The sequence below is a fragment of the Oncorhynchus mykiss genome, chromosome 3, assembly GCF_013265735.2.
Source record: "Oncorhynchus mykiss isolate Arlee chromosome 3, USDA_OmykA_1.1, whole genome shotgun sequence".
Taxonomy (NCBI): Eukaryota; Metazoa; Chordata; class Actinopteri; order Salmoniformes; family Salmonidae; genus Oncorhynchus; species Oncorhynchus mykiss.
In genome coordinates this window covers 61,778,738-61,795,485 of record NC_048567.1, presented here as the reverse complement: position 1 = coordinate 61,795,485, position 16,748 = coordinate 61,778,738, and the positions used below count along the sequence as shown (strand labels likewise).

General features: G+C 38.9%; 1 protein-coding gene across 9 annotated transcripts in view; it reads right to left on the bottom strand.

The window, feature by feature from the left end:
* LOC110520324 (nck-associated protein 1) overlaps positions 1-16,748 on the bottom strand; it is a 58,981-nt gene that overhangs the window by 36,928 nt on the left and 5,305 nt on the right. For 3 of the 9 annotated variants that reach the window (XM_036974828.1, XM_036974829.1, XM_036974831.1), the window contains exons 2-12: positions 12,313-12,330; positions 10,995-11,105; positions 5,741-5,833; positions 4,281-4,337; positions 2,296-2,438; positions 1,911-2,001; positions 1,542-1,679; positions 1,296-1,344; positions 739-895; positions 520-576; positions 314-410 (exon numbers count right to left, since the gene is read on the bottom strand). In XM_036974828.1, the coding sequence (XP_036830723.1) occupies positions 314-410; positions 520-576; positions 739-895; positions 1,296-1,344; positions 1,542-1,679; positions 1,911-2,001; positions 2,296-2,438; positions 4,281-4,337; positions 5,741-5,833; positions 10,995-11,105; positions 12,313-12,330 (1,011 nt within the window). Of the gene's footprint in view, positions 1-313; positions 411-519; positions 577-738; positions 896-1,295; positions 1,345-1,541; positions 1,680-1,910; positions 2,002-2,295; positions 2,439-4,280; positions 4,338-5,740; positions 5,834-10,451; positions 10,506-10,994; positions 11,106-12,312; positions 12,331-16,748 lie in introns of those variants that run through there. The other 6 variants (XM_036974833.1, XM_021597565.2, XM_036974832.1 and 3 more) reach the window with 4 other exon arrangements.

Sequence of the window (16,748 nt, the reverse complement as noted above, 5' to 3'; positions counted from 1 at the left end):
TTAAATAAAGGTTAAATAAAATAAATTAAATAAAACCCTGCCTGACTTGTGTCCGCTACATTAGTCTTATGTAACATTATCATGTTAACACAACTAGAGAGCAGTCGCGCAGCAGGGTAGGTGAAGAGCCGTCATTAAGTGGCAACACTCCTAGCAGGAGTCACACATACAAATCTTCCCACTTGAGACTGGGGTTCAATCCCTGTGTCCACCCTTCCCACTGTTTCTCCCACCTGCCGTACCCCCATCTGATTTCCATACTGTCTAAATACAAAAAGTGTAAAAATACCAAAATAGAGCACTAGTGCAGTACCTTAGGCCCCAGTAACCCTGGCTGGTCAGATAGGACTGTGGCCAGCTCCTTCAGGGCAGATCTCAGGAACTTGCGTCTTTCTCTGTGCATCAAACCTCTGTAACAAAACAAAAACCAATTGGCAACAATTTCATAATGAGAGGATACTGTGACAAATACCATTTAAAACCTCTTGGTGCAATAAGATGCATTTATGAGGCACTTACGCATGTGACAGAGCTTGTTCTTTGCACTCTTTGATGTCATTCACACGCTTGTTGTAGCTATGAAATGAAAAGGGAGAATAGTTAACATACTTACTCACACACACACTTAACAGCTGTCTGGGAATATGCTCAAACTGTACCCATTGAGCATGCTTTTCAGTCCAGGATTAGGCTTAATCTAGCTTCAGGAAACTAGCTCAGAAAGTTAGTGTCCCTCACCCGCGGATGTTGATGAACAGGTCCTCAGCAGCCTTATGGATGTGGAACACCTCGTCTCTGAAGAGACAGAGGCAGGTGCTGCTCTGAAGAGCCAGCTTCCACAGGCTCAGAGCTGCCTGATCACTGTTCAGGACCCCGTGACATAAAATGAAGCCAACTGACAATCAAAAGTTAGAGTCAGGTAGAAAGTTAGAGGCACAGAAATATGATTTTGAACAGTATTTGTGCAGAATGAGAATATTTCAACTGATTTATATTTTTTAAAGTGTTGTATGACTTCACAAGCCTGTACCTGAACAATGAATTACAATTAAAAACGATCACGCTCCCCCTTCCCTCCAATGGTATAAACCTATTAAATCAATTAGATCAGACTCCACTCTATGCACACATCCAGGCTGCATCACATCCGGCCGTGATTGGTAGTCCCATAGGGCGGCGCACAATTGGCCCAGCGTCTTTCGGGTTTGGCCGGGGTAGGCCGTCATTGTAAATAAGAATTTGTTCTTAACTGACCTGCCTAGTTAAATAAAGGTTAAATAAAAACAAACACTTACAAACTATCCACTTCTCCATGGCGTCCAGGGACAAGTATTCACAGGGCATCTAGAACAAATCAGAATCATAGGTAAATGCACATGCCTGTGAGCAGAAAATGGTGTGATTTGAAAGATGTAGCACTAGCAACACCATAGTAATAGGTTAAACTCCTGCGGGGATCACATTACTGTACACACCCACTGTACTGTACACATCCCTTTGTATCAAAACTAAGTGGAATATGCTATATATTGGGTTCTCACTGTGTCTGACTGGGCTGGGTTGAGCATGGTGCTGGGTGCACTGATGAGACTGAGTAGCTGTGCGTTCCTCCACTGGTCAGCAGACAGGTTTCTCCTGGGGTACACCATCTGGAGGGAGAGCAGGGCGTCTGACAACGACTACAGGGGAGGGAGGAGAGAGAGATATATTGGTTTATGACAGTTAATAATAACTTTCATGAACAAGCATTAATCAACTATTTATACATTTATAAAACTGTATAAGCAATATATGCATACAAGTGTAACCGAAAGTTATATTATAAATTGTAACCAAAATATGTATTTTCATTGTCAGTGCTCAGGAAAAGAACATAAAATGTTGAGAAACAGGTGACACTTTATATTCACCTTCCCATGGGGAACAAACTCCTCCATCATCTTTTTCAGCGGGTTCTCGTAGTCAACAATCATCTGTCCCAGCCTCGGGTACTCTCGATCACTAAATAAAAAAATAAATACAAATAAAGATGTTGTTGACATTGGTAGTTCTCAGGTGTATCTAAACTAGGTCTAAACTAGGTCTGTAACTACCATACAATGTTTTAAGAATGCATTTTTATATTACTGCGTGATTTTAATATACGGCCACTGTCAATTGGTATAACAGTACGTTAACAATGTGTTAAAGTATGATCTTAATATTATTTTACAGGGATGGTGCAAATGCAGATCGAACATTTCAGAGATGAGCCAGAGAAAGGACATAGACAGGAAGAGACACCACCCTACATACCTTGATCCATGTGTCATTTCATGGGCGTAGTTGTAGAGGCCAATGATAGCTTTCCTCTCTTCAATCCGAGACAATAGCATCATTAGGTTAGTGTAGGTCACTACTAAGTCAAGGTAGTTCTTGGTCAGGTCAAAGTTTACAGTCTGTAAAAAAAGAGATATGGGAACAAAAATAGAATCTACATCCAAACTATTAAATCTGAACCTAAAAACATTTCAATCTACAATGCCTTCAGAAAGTATTCACACACCTTTACTTTTTCCACATTTTGTTGTGTTACACCTGAATTAAAAATGGATTAACTGTAGATATTTTTGTCACTGGCCTACACACAATAGCCCATAATGTCAAAGGGGAATTATGTTTTTAGAAATGTTTGAGTCAATAAGATTTCAACCTCTTTGTTATGGCAAGCCTAAAGTTCAGGAGTAAAAAATGTGCTTTAAAAAAGTTGCATAATAAGTTGCATGGACTCTGTGTGCAATTATAGTGTTTAACATGACTACCTCATCTCTGTGCCCTACACATTCAATTATCTGTAAAGTCCCTCAGTCGAGCAGTGAATTTCAAACACAGATTCAACCAGAAAGACCAGGTAGGTTTTCCAATGCCTCGCAAAGAAGGGCACCTATTGGTTGATGGGTAAAAATAAAAAAAGCAGACATTGAATATCCCTTAGAGCATGGTGAAGCTATTAATTACACTTTGTATGGTGTATTAATACACCCAGTCACTATAATGATGCAGGCATCCTTCCTAACTCAGTTGCCAGAGAGGAAGGAAACCGCTCAGGGATTTCACCACAAGGCCAATGGTGGCTTTAAAACTGTTCCAGAGTTTAATGGCTATGATAGGAAAAAAAACTGAGAATGGGTCAACAACATTATAGTTACTCCACAATACTAAGCTAATTGACAGAGTGAAAAGAAAGATTCCTCTACAGAATACAAATATTCCAAAACATGCATCCTGTTTGCAAAAAGGCACTAAAGTATTACTGACAGAATTTGGCAAAGCAATTCACTTTTTGTCCAGAACACAAACTGTTATGTTTGGGGCAAATCCAAAATAACACATTACTGAGTTCCACTCTACATATTTTCAAGCATTGTGTTGGCTGCATGATGTTATGGGTATGCTTGTAATCGTTAAGAACTGGGGAGTTTTTCAGGATAAAAAATAAACGGAATGGAGCTAAGCACAGGCAAAATCCCAGAGAAAAACCTGGTTCAGTTTGCTTTCCATCAGACACTGGGAGATTAATTCACCTTTCAGCAGGACAATAACCTAAAATACAAGGCCAAATCTACACTGAGTTGCTTACCAAGAAAACAGTGAATGTTCGTGAGTGGATGAGTTACAGTTTTGACTTAAATCTACTTGAAAATCTATATCAAGACCTGAAAATAGTTGTCTAGCAATGATCAGCAATCAATTTGACAGAGCTTGAAGAATTTTGAAAAGAATAATGGGCAAATGTTGCACAATCCAAGTGTGGAAAGCTCTTAAGAGACTTACACAGAAAGACAAAGATGTAATCACGGCCAAAGATGCTTCTACAAAGTATTGACTTAGGGGTGTGAATACTTAAATTAGATATTTTTGTATTTCATTTTCAATACATTTGCTAAAATTTCAAAAAACATGTTGTTTTCCCTTTGTCATTATGGGGTATTGTGTGTAGATTGGTGAGAATTATACTCAATTTTGAATCCAGGCTGTAACACAATAACATGTGGAATAGGTCAAGGGGTATGAATACTTTCTGAAGGCAAGAGTTCAGGTGGGCCTCCGCTTAAGCAAACAAAGGAAAGAAGGGGTGCTAAACAACAGAGACAAAAATAATGAAAATGGCTTACCAAGAAAAACTTCCAAAAGGACTAATTCTACTTTCTGAAGGCAGTGTATGAAATATAATCTTTGAGAAAACATTTGAGAAAGCATCCTGTTATGCTATGTACAGATCAATGTGCCTTTTAACTTACAATATCAAAGAAGACTTGGCAAGCATCGATAGTGTTCAGTAGCTCACAGACATGGTCCTGGAAGGAGAGAAAGATATTAGACGGATGTACATTTCACAGTATAGTAACTTGATGATAAGTAACTATTATTTGTGATGGATTATCATTATACATGTACAATCAGGGTTGAGGAGTAACGTAACTGTAATCTGTAACGTTACCAGCTAAAATATTCTAATCAGATTACAGATACTTTTGAAAAACTAGATGATTACTTCTGAGGATTACTTTTAAATTGAGAAAGAATGTTTGCTCAATGACATTCAAATCAGCATTGAAAAAAGGCAAGTTTGTTCCACCTGAGTGAGTCTGACCATAAATCAGAGACCACTATGATGACACACCAAATGTGTAGTTGGATCGCGGGAAAAGAGCAGGAATGGGCTTTTGTAGGCTACAGTCCAACACGTCTTCCAATGGTGCGACTGCTGTCGGCATCCAAAGATGATCCAAATTGAATAAACGCTTGGAGGTAAGGATGACAGCAGTGGTGTAGTCTATGGCGATACGGATATCACTTATTATTGATATCTACATTGATGTGAATCACACTGCTGCTCTCTCATTTAGCTATTTGCGCCTTACGAATTGTGGTTGTTGTGGATCGCTGTTCACATTTCTAATTTTAATAATAATGGTTGAATTCAACAAGTTCAAGCTGCCTATAAATCATTGTTTTTGAAACCAGTGGCTTTTATTGCTCAATCTAATTCATGCTGCTAACAAACAAACAAAATCCATAGGTCTAATGGACACATGCTAAAACTCACACACTTTTGATAGACTTAAAAGGGGCAATCTGTAGTTGCTACATCCATTTTTGGACGTATAAATATACATCTATACATCCATTGATTCTTGAAGAATATAACTTATAAATGCCTCATGAGTTTAGTTCAACTGTCACACTACATGAGAACCCAAAATGTAAACAAACACTGTATAGTCTCATAACATGGTTAAAACAATTTTGATATCATGGATGATCAGTCCTTGCATCCATAGCTATGTCTATTAATCTGAGAGTGGTTTATTTCTCCAGGCCCATCCCTCAGCTTTTCACCAAAACAGAGATAGGGAGACCGTTTTGCTATAGTTTCCTCTGTGGATTTGCCCTTTAAACATTCCATGAGCGTAGCATTTATTTTTCAACTCGAATCAATGAGCCCAATCAGTCCTCCATGACAACAAAAATCATAAACAACAGTGTAGGGCTGGCCAATAAGTCCTTAGTTGTGGGGTTATGCTCAGGTAAAACAATTTGGCTAATCTATACTTCCATATTTCCAGGTCCTATTCTTGAAGATCAAGTGATATAACATTTATTGGAATGACTGGAATTCTGATAGACTTTGGTTTTTAATGTTAAGATATAAGATACTCTTTTTTCACTACATTGAATGATGCTTAGTTGCACATACCTTAAATTCCATCACATCTACGAATGTGAAGTAATACAACGCTAAATTCTTAAGGATTTCAGACTTCTCTTTTTGTAGTTGTGCAAGCTGTTGCTGTAGAAGTAAAGAAAAACATGGTTGTAAACTGAAACATTTTGTTTTTATATTCAAGTTCAACTTTACAGGACACACAAAGCTTAATGGTATGGATAATGAATGATGAGCACAGTAAAATAGGCTGATGGAATCTGGTAGTATGGTGGTAACATCTTATACTTCATCATGAATTTGTTCCCATTGCCATCTGTGCTTGGTAGTGCATGTTTTCTCTGGATAGTGTAAGTGGTCTCAATCTGTTAACATCCCTTGATATCCTGAGAAATACTACCAAGGATATCACACAACGGGTCAGGGTGACATTTTGACAACTCAAAAACGTAGCGCTCTAAGCAAAAAACAACTTTATTATTCCAAAATACTAATGTTGCGCTTGATAACATCTCTGCATTTTAGCACTGTCACAATGGGGCCTTTATTTAGCCAATGATAGCCTCTCACAAACCAAATGTGAAGTCATGTTGGCTGGATTGTTATCTTTGGTGTGCATCCCAATTGGCACCCTATTCATATTCCCTATTCCTTATGTAGAGTGCTTCTTTTGACCAGGGCCAATAGGGCTCTGGTTAAAAGTACTGCACTATATTGAGAATAGGGTGCCATTTGTTAGACAGCCCTGGTCTCTTTCCCTACAACATAAATGTTACTTATTCTACTTTTCAAACAAAAACCTAACAAAATTTTACCTAACAGTTAACTGTTACCTAGCAGTATAGAAAAACTTGAACGATCTTGAGGTGTGAAAGATGATAAAAACATGAATCATTAGCAATATTACTTAAACAAGAATCTACTACATAGAAAATAAGAGAACATGCAAAACATAGAAAAAAGTCATAGGCTGCGGATCTGACTTTAATGGACCCTTCTTCCCGACAGCTAAAAGTCCTAAGCTTCTGCGCATGTGCGGGATTCTCTACTTTACACTCAGTCTCTGCTCTACTCGTAGACAACCTCCTTTCACATGTCTACTGTCAATTATGAATGATAATTCATTCAAGTTTTACCGGTGAAACATCCACGCAGCATCTGAATACCAATGCAAGTTATGCACTTAGATCTTCTTGAGGTATAGCGTTGTTTAGAAGCAGAACAGTGTTGTGTTGTTTTGAATTACAGTGCATTCGGAAAGTATTCCTACTCCTTGACTTTTTTTCCACAATGTGTTAAGTTACAGCTTAATTCGAAAATTGATTAAATTACTTTTCTCCCTACACACAATACCCCATAATGACAAAGCGAAATTAGGTTAAGAAATGTTTGCAAATGTATTGCAAAAAACAGAAATAACTTATAAGAAATACCTTATTTAAAAAAGTATTCAGACCCTTTGCTATGCGACTCGAAATTGAGCTCAGGTGTATCCTGTTTCCATCCTTGAGATGTTTCTACAACTTGATTGGAGTCCCCCTGTGGTAAATTCAATTGATTGGACATGATTTGGAAAGGCACACACCTGACTATATACAGACCTGGCCAAAAGTTTTGAGAATGACACAAATATTAATTTTCACAAAGTCTGCTGCCTCAGTTTGTATGATGGCAATTTGCATATACTCCAGAATGTTATGAAGAGTGATCAGATGAATTGCAATTAATTGCAAAGTCCCTTTTTGCCATGCAAATGAACTGAATCCCCCAAAAACATTTCCACTGTATTTCAGCCCTGCCACAAAAGGACCAGCTGACATCATGTCAGTGAATCTCTCGTTAACACAGGTGTGAGTGTTGACGAGGACAAGGCTGGAGATCACTCTGTCATGCTGATTGAGTTCGAATAACAGACTGGAAGCTTCAAAAGGAGGGTGGCGCTTGGAATCATTGTTCTTCCTCTGTCAACCACGGTTACCTGCAAGGAAACATGTGCCATCATCATTGCTTTGCACAAAAAGGGCTTCACAGGCAAGGATATTGCTGCCAGTAAGATTGTACCTAAATCAACCATTTATCGGATCATCAAGAACTTCAAGGAGAGCGGTTCAATTGTTGTGAAGAAGGCTTCAGGGCGCCCAAGAAAGTCCAGCAAGCACCAGGACCGTCTTCTAAAGTTGATTCAGCTGCGGGATTGGGGTACCACCCGTACAGAGCTTGCTCAGGAATGGCAGCAGGCAGGTGTGAGTGCATCTACACGCACAGTAAGGCGAAGACTTTTGGAGGATGACCGGGTGTCAAGAAGGGCAGCAAAGATGCCACTTCTCTCCAGGAAAAACATCAGGGACAGACTGATATTCTGCAAAAGGTACAGGGATTGGACTGCTGAGGACTGGGGTAAAGTAATTTTCTCTGATGAATCCCCTTTCCGATTGTTTGGGGCATCCGGAAAAAAGCTTGTCCGGAGAAGACAATGTGAGCGCTACCATCAGTCCTGTGTCATGCAATTTGCAAACATTTCTTAACCGGTTTTCGCTTTGTCATTATGGGGTATTGTGTGTAGGTTGATGAGGGAGAAAAGTAATTTAATCAATTTTCAAATTAAGCTGTAACTTAACAAAAGCATCCTGAGACCATTCATGTGTGGGGTTGCTTCTCAGCCAAGGGAGTGGGCTCACTCACAATTTTGCCTAAGAACACAGCCATGAATAAAGAATGGTACCAACACATCCTCCGAGAGCAACTTCTCCCAACCATCCAGGAACAGTTTGGTGACAAACAATGCCTTTTCCGAACAATGCCAAACTGAGCAATCGGGGGAGAAGGGCATCGGTCAGCGAGGTGACCAAAAACCCGATGGTCACTCTGACAGAGCTCTAGAGTTCTTCTGTGGAAGGACAACCATCTCTGCAGACGGAAGCCACTCCTCAGTAAAAGGCACATGACAGCCCAATTTGGCAGCATTTCAAACTCATAAAAAGACACCCTCGTCCACTTAGCCTCGCCTTATGCCCTTGGGGGACTCCCCGTCACCATCTTGGACATCGGTCCAAATGATTAGCCAAACAAGGGGAGTTTGCAACGTAAGCCCCTCAGCCCTCGTTTTTGATCTAGTTTGCGAATGTACAATTATGTTCACTTCAGGGCCTGAAACGCCCCATAATTCAATTTGCAATGATTGTACATTCGCTAAGAAAAGTCAGCCGAAATGTTAAACTTCAACGTCACTATGGATAAGTCAACATACAAGTGTAAGTAAAAACGAATGTAAAAGTTTTGAAATTGTGCTACTAATGCACATGACGGCACAAACACGTCTCATAAACGTAATGATGTTTTTATTTGGTTATCTTTTGGAAATTGTAGAAATAAAACATTTTTCTTCTTCAGATGTTTCAGCTAGGCAGGCTAACGTTAGTTAGCTAATACATTTGCTAGCTATCATACAGTAGGCATATATTATTAATTATATAGTTAATATAAGTAGACATGCAATCATAATTGACTGTAGCGCATATAAAGCACCCACAAGCTAAGGGTGTCTGAAAACACAATCATCGCGGGATGAACGAGCGACGAATTTCCAGGCAAGGGCGGTCCATTTAAAATTCCTTCCTCCATCGCCCTGCAAGTGTATACTCGTCAGACGTCATGATATGTCATCAGAAGTGTCCACTTAATTTAAGGACTGAGGGGATTGGGTGTGTCTTTTATATGTTTGGAATGTAGCCTTGGAGTTTGCCAAAAGGCACCTAAAGGACTCTCAGACCATGAGAAACAAGATTCTATGGTCTCATGAAACCAAGATTGATTTTTTTGGCCTGAATGTCAACTGTCAAGTCTGGAGGAAACCAGACCAGCATGGTGGAGGCAGCACCATGCTGTGGGGATGTTTTTCAGCGGCAGGGACTAGTCAGGATTGAGGGAAAGATAAACGGAGCAAAGACCAGAGAGATCCTTGATGAAAACCTGCACCAGAGCGCTCAGGACCTCAGACTGGGGTGGATGTTCACCTTCCAACAAGACAACCACCCTAAGCACAGCCAAGACAATGCAGGAGTGAATTCGGGACAAGCCTCTGAATGTCCTTGAGTGGCACAGCCAGAGCCCAGACTTGAACTTGATTGAACATCTCTGGAAAGACCTGAAAATATCTGTGCACCAACACTCCCCATCCCCAAGTGTAGATTGAGGAGGGAAAAAACTATTTCATCAATTTTAGAATAAGGCTGTAACTTAACAAAATGTGGAAAAAGTTAAAGGGTCTGAATACTTTCCGAATGCAGTGAGCAAATTTTATAGCAGATGGTGTTAACACACTGTAGCATTGCCTACCTGTGTTTAGTTTCAATCAAAACACATATTTTGCTTAGTGGCGCGTCCTGTTGAGTTTTGGTCACATGAGAGAAAAATGCAACCATTTGCTCAATCATCCTAAAATCTCATAAGAAATGACCTTGTTGTTTTTGTCTTACAGTAATGTTATACTATTATAGTCAGTTTTGTTATGTAGAATGCTATCATCGTGTTTTTGCAGACATTGATTAAACTTTGATCAAACTTTATTAAAAGAGCACCATTTCGCAAGACTAGCCTGTTCTCTAGGAGTAGAGCAGAGAAGGATAGGATCCTGTACATGCTCAGAAGCGTCGGGACATTTAGCTGTTGAGAAATAAAGTCCAGAAAAGTCGAATCTGCGGCCACTCAGTAGAAAAAAAAGGAACTATGAGGAGCTTCAACTTACCAAAAGAATATTCCAGAAAAAAGCCAAGAAGTTTAGCATGCAAAAGAAAAACACAGACAGTAAAACATAAAACACTGCAGCAAAAAGTACAACAACATAGCAAAACACATCACAGCTACACCAAAGAAGCAATTTAACATTTCTAACAAAATATAAAGCCAGCCAACGGTGACAGCTGAGCATTGGGGAGAAAAATTACTTGAAAAGACAAACATGGTGAGAATATATTAGTTGTACTGAAAATGTTTAGCTATAAAGATAGAATTAGCATACATAACATAACATTTATGGAAATGTACATGTGGGTGGTACACCAATAATGAAAAGATAGGATGATGAATCTCAGATACAATTTAATTTACAATTCCTATTTGATCCAAAAAATAAAAAATAAAAAATAAATATGACAAAACACAACATTTATTGTACAGACCTAGTAGTTCAAATAGAGAAAGGACTACATATAGTATAGATACAAAGGCTTAAAATTAGCTTAAATAGAATGTAATATATATGTAATATACATGCAAAAGACAGACTTACATTGTTGTTGCGTGTTTCAACTGCTGGGAATTTTCTGACAATGAACTTGACAGCGGACTCCAGGTTCTTGTCTATTAGATAGGATGGTTTTGCTTTGGGGTCACCACAAGCCTATAATGAAGAGGGCCAAAAACACAGACAAATGCTAAAGATGCATCAACAATAATACTAACAACATATCAACAACAAAACATTGGCAGATAAGAAGTGATAGGATGATAAGTCAAATTAAGAAAGTGGTATTTCGGTCACGACTTGAAAATACATTGAGAGAGACTGTGTGAGAGAGAGCAAGCGAGAGAGCGAGCGAGACACAGAGATAGAGACACAGAGAGAGAGAGAGAGAGAGAGAGAGAGAGAGAGAGAGAGAGAGAGAGAGAGAGAGAGAGAGAGAAAGAGAGAGAATACATTTCTACTGACAGAGTGGTATATGGGAGGTTGGAGAGCAGTTAGTGAGAAAGCAGTGCATAGGCATACTTCTACTGGGAGAGAAGATAGTTGAACTGTGTGTTTGTTACATTTTAGATGTTAGAAGCAACAAATAGTTTGCAGATGTATGTTTGAGGTAGGGTGGTGTATGGTATATGACACTGGGCATGCACTTCAGCCTGACAAAACAGGAATAGCAATGTTTTAGTATTGAGTCTATAACACGTAAGAGTTGAGGTTCGCAATACACTCAAATGAACACAGTACAGCTGACAGACATGTAAAGAAATAATATGAGCTTGATAGAAGTATGAGAACAGTTATAAATGTTCAAATCCCAATATGATCAAGACTGGATTTAAGATTAGTGATATGATGCCATGGATCCATGCAGGGAATACTTTCATTTTGCAGAGGAGAGCAGAGCTGTGTTGAATTGCAAAATGAAGTGTCTGAATTCAACTAGGCCCTATGTCTTCCCATTGCCTCGTCAATCCCTAAAGATACATTATTTTTGTTTTTGTGGTGCACATGTCCTGGAACTGTGAAACTGTTCAATTTGATGCTCACAAACCAAAATAATGTATTCTGATCTAATTGTTAGGCTATAGCTGCTCACTGCTTTTCATAACAAGCTAGATAGTCTGCAACTGTTAGATATCATGTAAGAAATCAACTGGAAAAAAATTCACACTAGCAAATATGATATCTATTTTGACCTAGTGAAATAATCAGAGAGATTCAATTGAAATTTGGGATGGGCCTGTTTGTTGAATTGTGAACGTTGTTAGTACTGAAAAGCATACAAGTAATTCTGGGACATGATACTGGTAGGAAAGCAAGGAAGGGTAGAGGGAGAGGGAGAGATTTAGGGAAGAGCTGAGCAAACCTTCCAAACTTGTCCTTGCTGAGGGAAGCATTGTGATAGAAAGAGAGAAAACCACACAGGTAAACACGGGTAAAGTCAGGTAAACACAGGTAAAGTCAGGTAAACACAGGTAAAGTCAGGTAAACACAGGTAGAGTCATGTTTAAAACATAGAACCATGCATCTACATGAAAAAGGCTTTAGGTTTTACTTCCAGGATAGTTTGTTGAGGAATAGTTTGGCTTCATACACTGTGCACAATAATTAATGTGCTGCTTGTAAAAGCATTGTTCAACAACTAGCTCAGCCTATGGTGGAGACACTCCTCCTAGAGTAGTAACACTGTAGACTGTAGAGTATCAAGGCTTTAAGTTTAAGAAAGGATATACAGAGCTCCAAAAATATTGTGACAGTGACAATTTCATTTTGATTTGGCTCTGAGGTTAAATTGCAAACAGTCTGCTTTAATTTGAGGGTATTTATACTGAACAAAAATACAAACGCAACATGTAAAGTGTTGGTCCCATGTTTCATGAGCTGGAATAAAAAAATCCCAGAAATGTTCCATATGCACAGAAAGCTTATTTCTCTCAAATGTTGTGCACAAATTTGTTAACGTCCCTGATAGTGAGCATTTCTCCTTTGCCAATATAATCCATCCACCTGAGGTGTGTCATATCAGGTGTGTGGCATTTCAAGGTGTGGCATATCAAGAAGCTGATTAAACAGCATGATCATTACACAGGTACACCTTGTACTGGGGACAATAAAAGGCCACTGATGTCTCAAATGTTGAGGGAACGTGCAATTGGCATGCTGACTGCAGGAATGTCCACCAGAGCTGTTGCCAGATAATATAATGTTAATCTCACTACCATAAGCCGCATCCAACGTCGTTTTAGAGAATTTGGCAGTGAGTCCAACCGGCCTCATAACCGCAGACCACGTGTAATCACACCAGCCCAGAACCTCAAAATCTAGCTTCTTCACCTGCGGGAATGTCCAGCCACCCAGACAGCTGATAAAAGTGAGGAGCATTTCTGTTTGTAATAAAGCCCTATTGTGGGGAAAAACTCATTCTAATTGGCTGGGCCTGGCTCCACAGTGGGTGGGCCTGGCTCCCAAGTGGGTGTGCTTATGCCCTCCCTGGCCCACCCATGGCTGCGCTCCTGCCCAGTCATGTGAAATCTGTAAATTAGGGCCTAATAAATGTATTTCAATTGACTGATTTCGTTATATGAACTACAACTCAGTCAAATTGCTGAAAATGTTGCATGTTGCGTTTATATTTTTGTTCAGTATAAATCCATTTTGGGTGAAGCGCTTAGAAATTACAGCACTTTTTCTACATAGACCCCTCATTTTAGGGGACCAAAAGTATTGGGACAAATTCACTTATACAGTGGATTCGGAAAGTATTCAGACCCCTTGACTTTTTCCACATTTTATTATGTTACAGCCTTATTCTAATAAGGTATTTATGTTTGTTATTTTTTAGAAATGTGTTAACATTTCTAAAAACCTGTTTTCACTTTGTCATTATGGAGTATTGTGTGTAGATCGATGAGATTTATTTAATTTTATTCATTTCAGAATAAGGCTGTAATGTAAAAAAATGTGGAAAAGGGGAAGGGGTCTGAATCCTTTCCGAATGCACTGTATGTGTATTAAAGTAGTCAAAAGTTTAGTATTTAGTCCCATAATCCTAGCACGCAATGATTACATCAAGCTTATGACGCTACAACTTGTTGGATGTATTTGCTGCTTGTTTTGGTTATGTTTCAGATTATTTTATGCCCAATAGAAATTAATGGTAAATAATGTATTGTGTCATTTAGGAGTCACTTTTATTGTAAATAAGAACAGAATATGTTTCTAAACACTTCTACATTAATGTGGATGCTACCATGATTACGGATAGTCCTGAATGAATCGTGAATAATGATTAGTGAGAAATTTACAGACACAGAAAAACAACAACAAATGTGTCATTGTCGCAATACTATTGGAGCTCACTGTAAGGTAGTCTTTGATTAGTACAAGTAGGAACAGACACATGCATGTAAACCCAAGGAACCTACAATCCAATGAACCATCTACCAATTAACTTAAAAAGAATATGGGCTAATACATTTCATGCACACAACCCGTAAAGTATAAGGCAACACATTTTACTCACTGTACTGTTAATTTCCCAGATACATTGCAATATACATTGCAATAAAAAAAAAATGTCTAACAGTAAAATGACAAAATTCACTTTGTTGTAAATACTGTATTTTTATTAAAAATGTGCTAAATCAAAAGGAGTAAACAGAAAATATATTTCTCTACTTCATCCAACACAACCATGGTCTGAGACCCTAGTTAAAGGTAAGTTGGTCTAATTTAATTTAATGAGCAGCACTTAGGATCCCCATTAGCCGCTGCAAAAGGAGCAGTTACTCTTCCTGGGGTCCACATAAAACATGACATGATACGTAGTACAGAACACTGTTAGTCAAGGACGTAAATACATCAATTTACAACATCACACATAGCCTACATATCAGTACATGCACACAATATCTAGGTCTAATACATAATACAGTGCACATTACAATATATATATATAAAATGGCTGTGTGTCTTCACAGTCCCCTTTGTGCAGTAAGGTGTTATTTTATCTGTATTTTAAATCTGGTTTTATTGCTAGCTTGAGTTACCTGGGGTGGCAGAGTTCCATGTAGTCATGGCGATATTTAATACTACAATCCAATGATTGTTATTTTTTCACTCATTATGTGATGCACAATGCAGAGAATACCGGAAGAAGAATTATAATTGAATTACCATAGTGAATTATTGTAATGTTTGTTTATGTGTCAATTAATCCCATAAGGAATGGGTTGCCAATTGGCGATATGACACGGAAATATGTGCTTCCCAGCCTTTGTTCTGGACCTGGGGACCTTGACTGTGAAGAGACCTCGGGTTGCATGTATTTTGTTGTACTGATGAGTGTCCAAACTGTGTGCCAACTGCTTGAACAGACAATTTGGTACATTCAACACCTTGCACAAAGACCAAAAGTGATGCAGTCAATCTCTCCTCAACTTTGAGCCAGTAGAGACTGACATGCATGTTCCTGACACTTGTCCTCCGTGTACATGTAAGTGTGATACGTCCTGCTTTGTTCTGGACCAACTACAATTGACCTATGTCTCTCTTTGCCACACATAACCACACAGCTGGGCAGTAGTCCAGGTGTAACAAAAGTAAGGCTGTAGGACCGGTCTGGTCAACTCAGATGTCAAGAAGGCAGAGCAATGCCCTATCATGGCTGTCCACAAGAATCCAAATAGGTCAGGTCAAGTTTGCAATGAATAACTTCAATCAGACCCCGTCTCCATCTCTCCTTTAATAAGCATCCATGTTGTTGTCATTCTGTTAGGGACCTGTTTTCAGCGTATTAAGTCTCCAGTCATGTGATATTGAGTTATGATTAATAAGTTGACTGTTTATAGACATAATTGGTAAAGACCTTTTAGCGTTTAATTTGGGAAATGGTAACTGTTTAAAGAACTGCTCTCGTGGTGGCCCAGATCCTAATGAGTTAATTGTTACATGATTAATTGAAAATCGGGTAACAATTAAGATAAATAACAGTCTTCAGATTAATGTTAAAGTCAAGTCACGACAATCGACAGACCTCTTCTCATTTTAGCAACCATTGAGTCTATATGTTTTGACTATGATAGCTTGCTATCTAGGGTTACACCCAGCAGTTTAGTCTCCTCAACTTGCTTAAATCACCACATTATTTAATTATAGATTTATTTTTATTTTTTATTCAATAATATTTTAAAGATACTTAGCACCAGCCTATTGCTAGTTACCCACTCTAAAACTGACTGGAGATCTACGCTAAGGGTGTCAATTATTTATTTTACTGCTGCAGCCGACGTGTATACTGTTGAGCTGTCAGCATATGTAGACACACAGGCGTTATTCAAGGGCAGTGGAAGGTCAGGTAGCCTAGTGGTTGGAGCGTTGGACAAGTAACCGTAAGGTTGCAAGATCGAATCCCCGAGCTGACAAGGTGAAAATCTGTCGTTCTGCCCCTGAACAAGGCAGTTAACCCACTGTTCCTAGGCCGTCATTGAAAATAAGAATTTGTTCTTAACTGACTTGCCTAGTTAAGAATAAAGGTACAAAAAAATTAAACATTTTAAAAGGTGAAAACAGATATGGCCCTACCCGGCTGCCCAGCGGTACACCACACTCAACTGAATGTACATGAGAACATTCCATTAACGAAAACCCTCTGTGTTCTATTAGATAGGTAACTCTCAATCCATAATAAGGCAGAGGATGCAAATCTACATTTTTTCAGCAATAGGTTATGATCAATGACATCTAAAGCTGCACTGAAGTCTAACAGAACAGCTCCCACAATCTTCTTACTACCTATGTCTT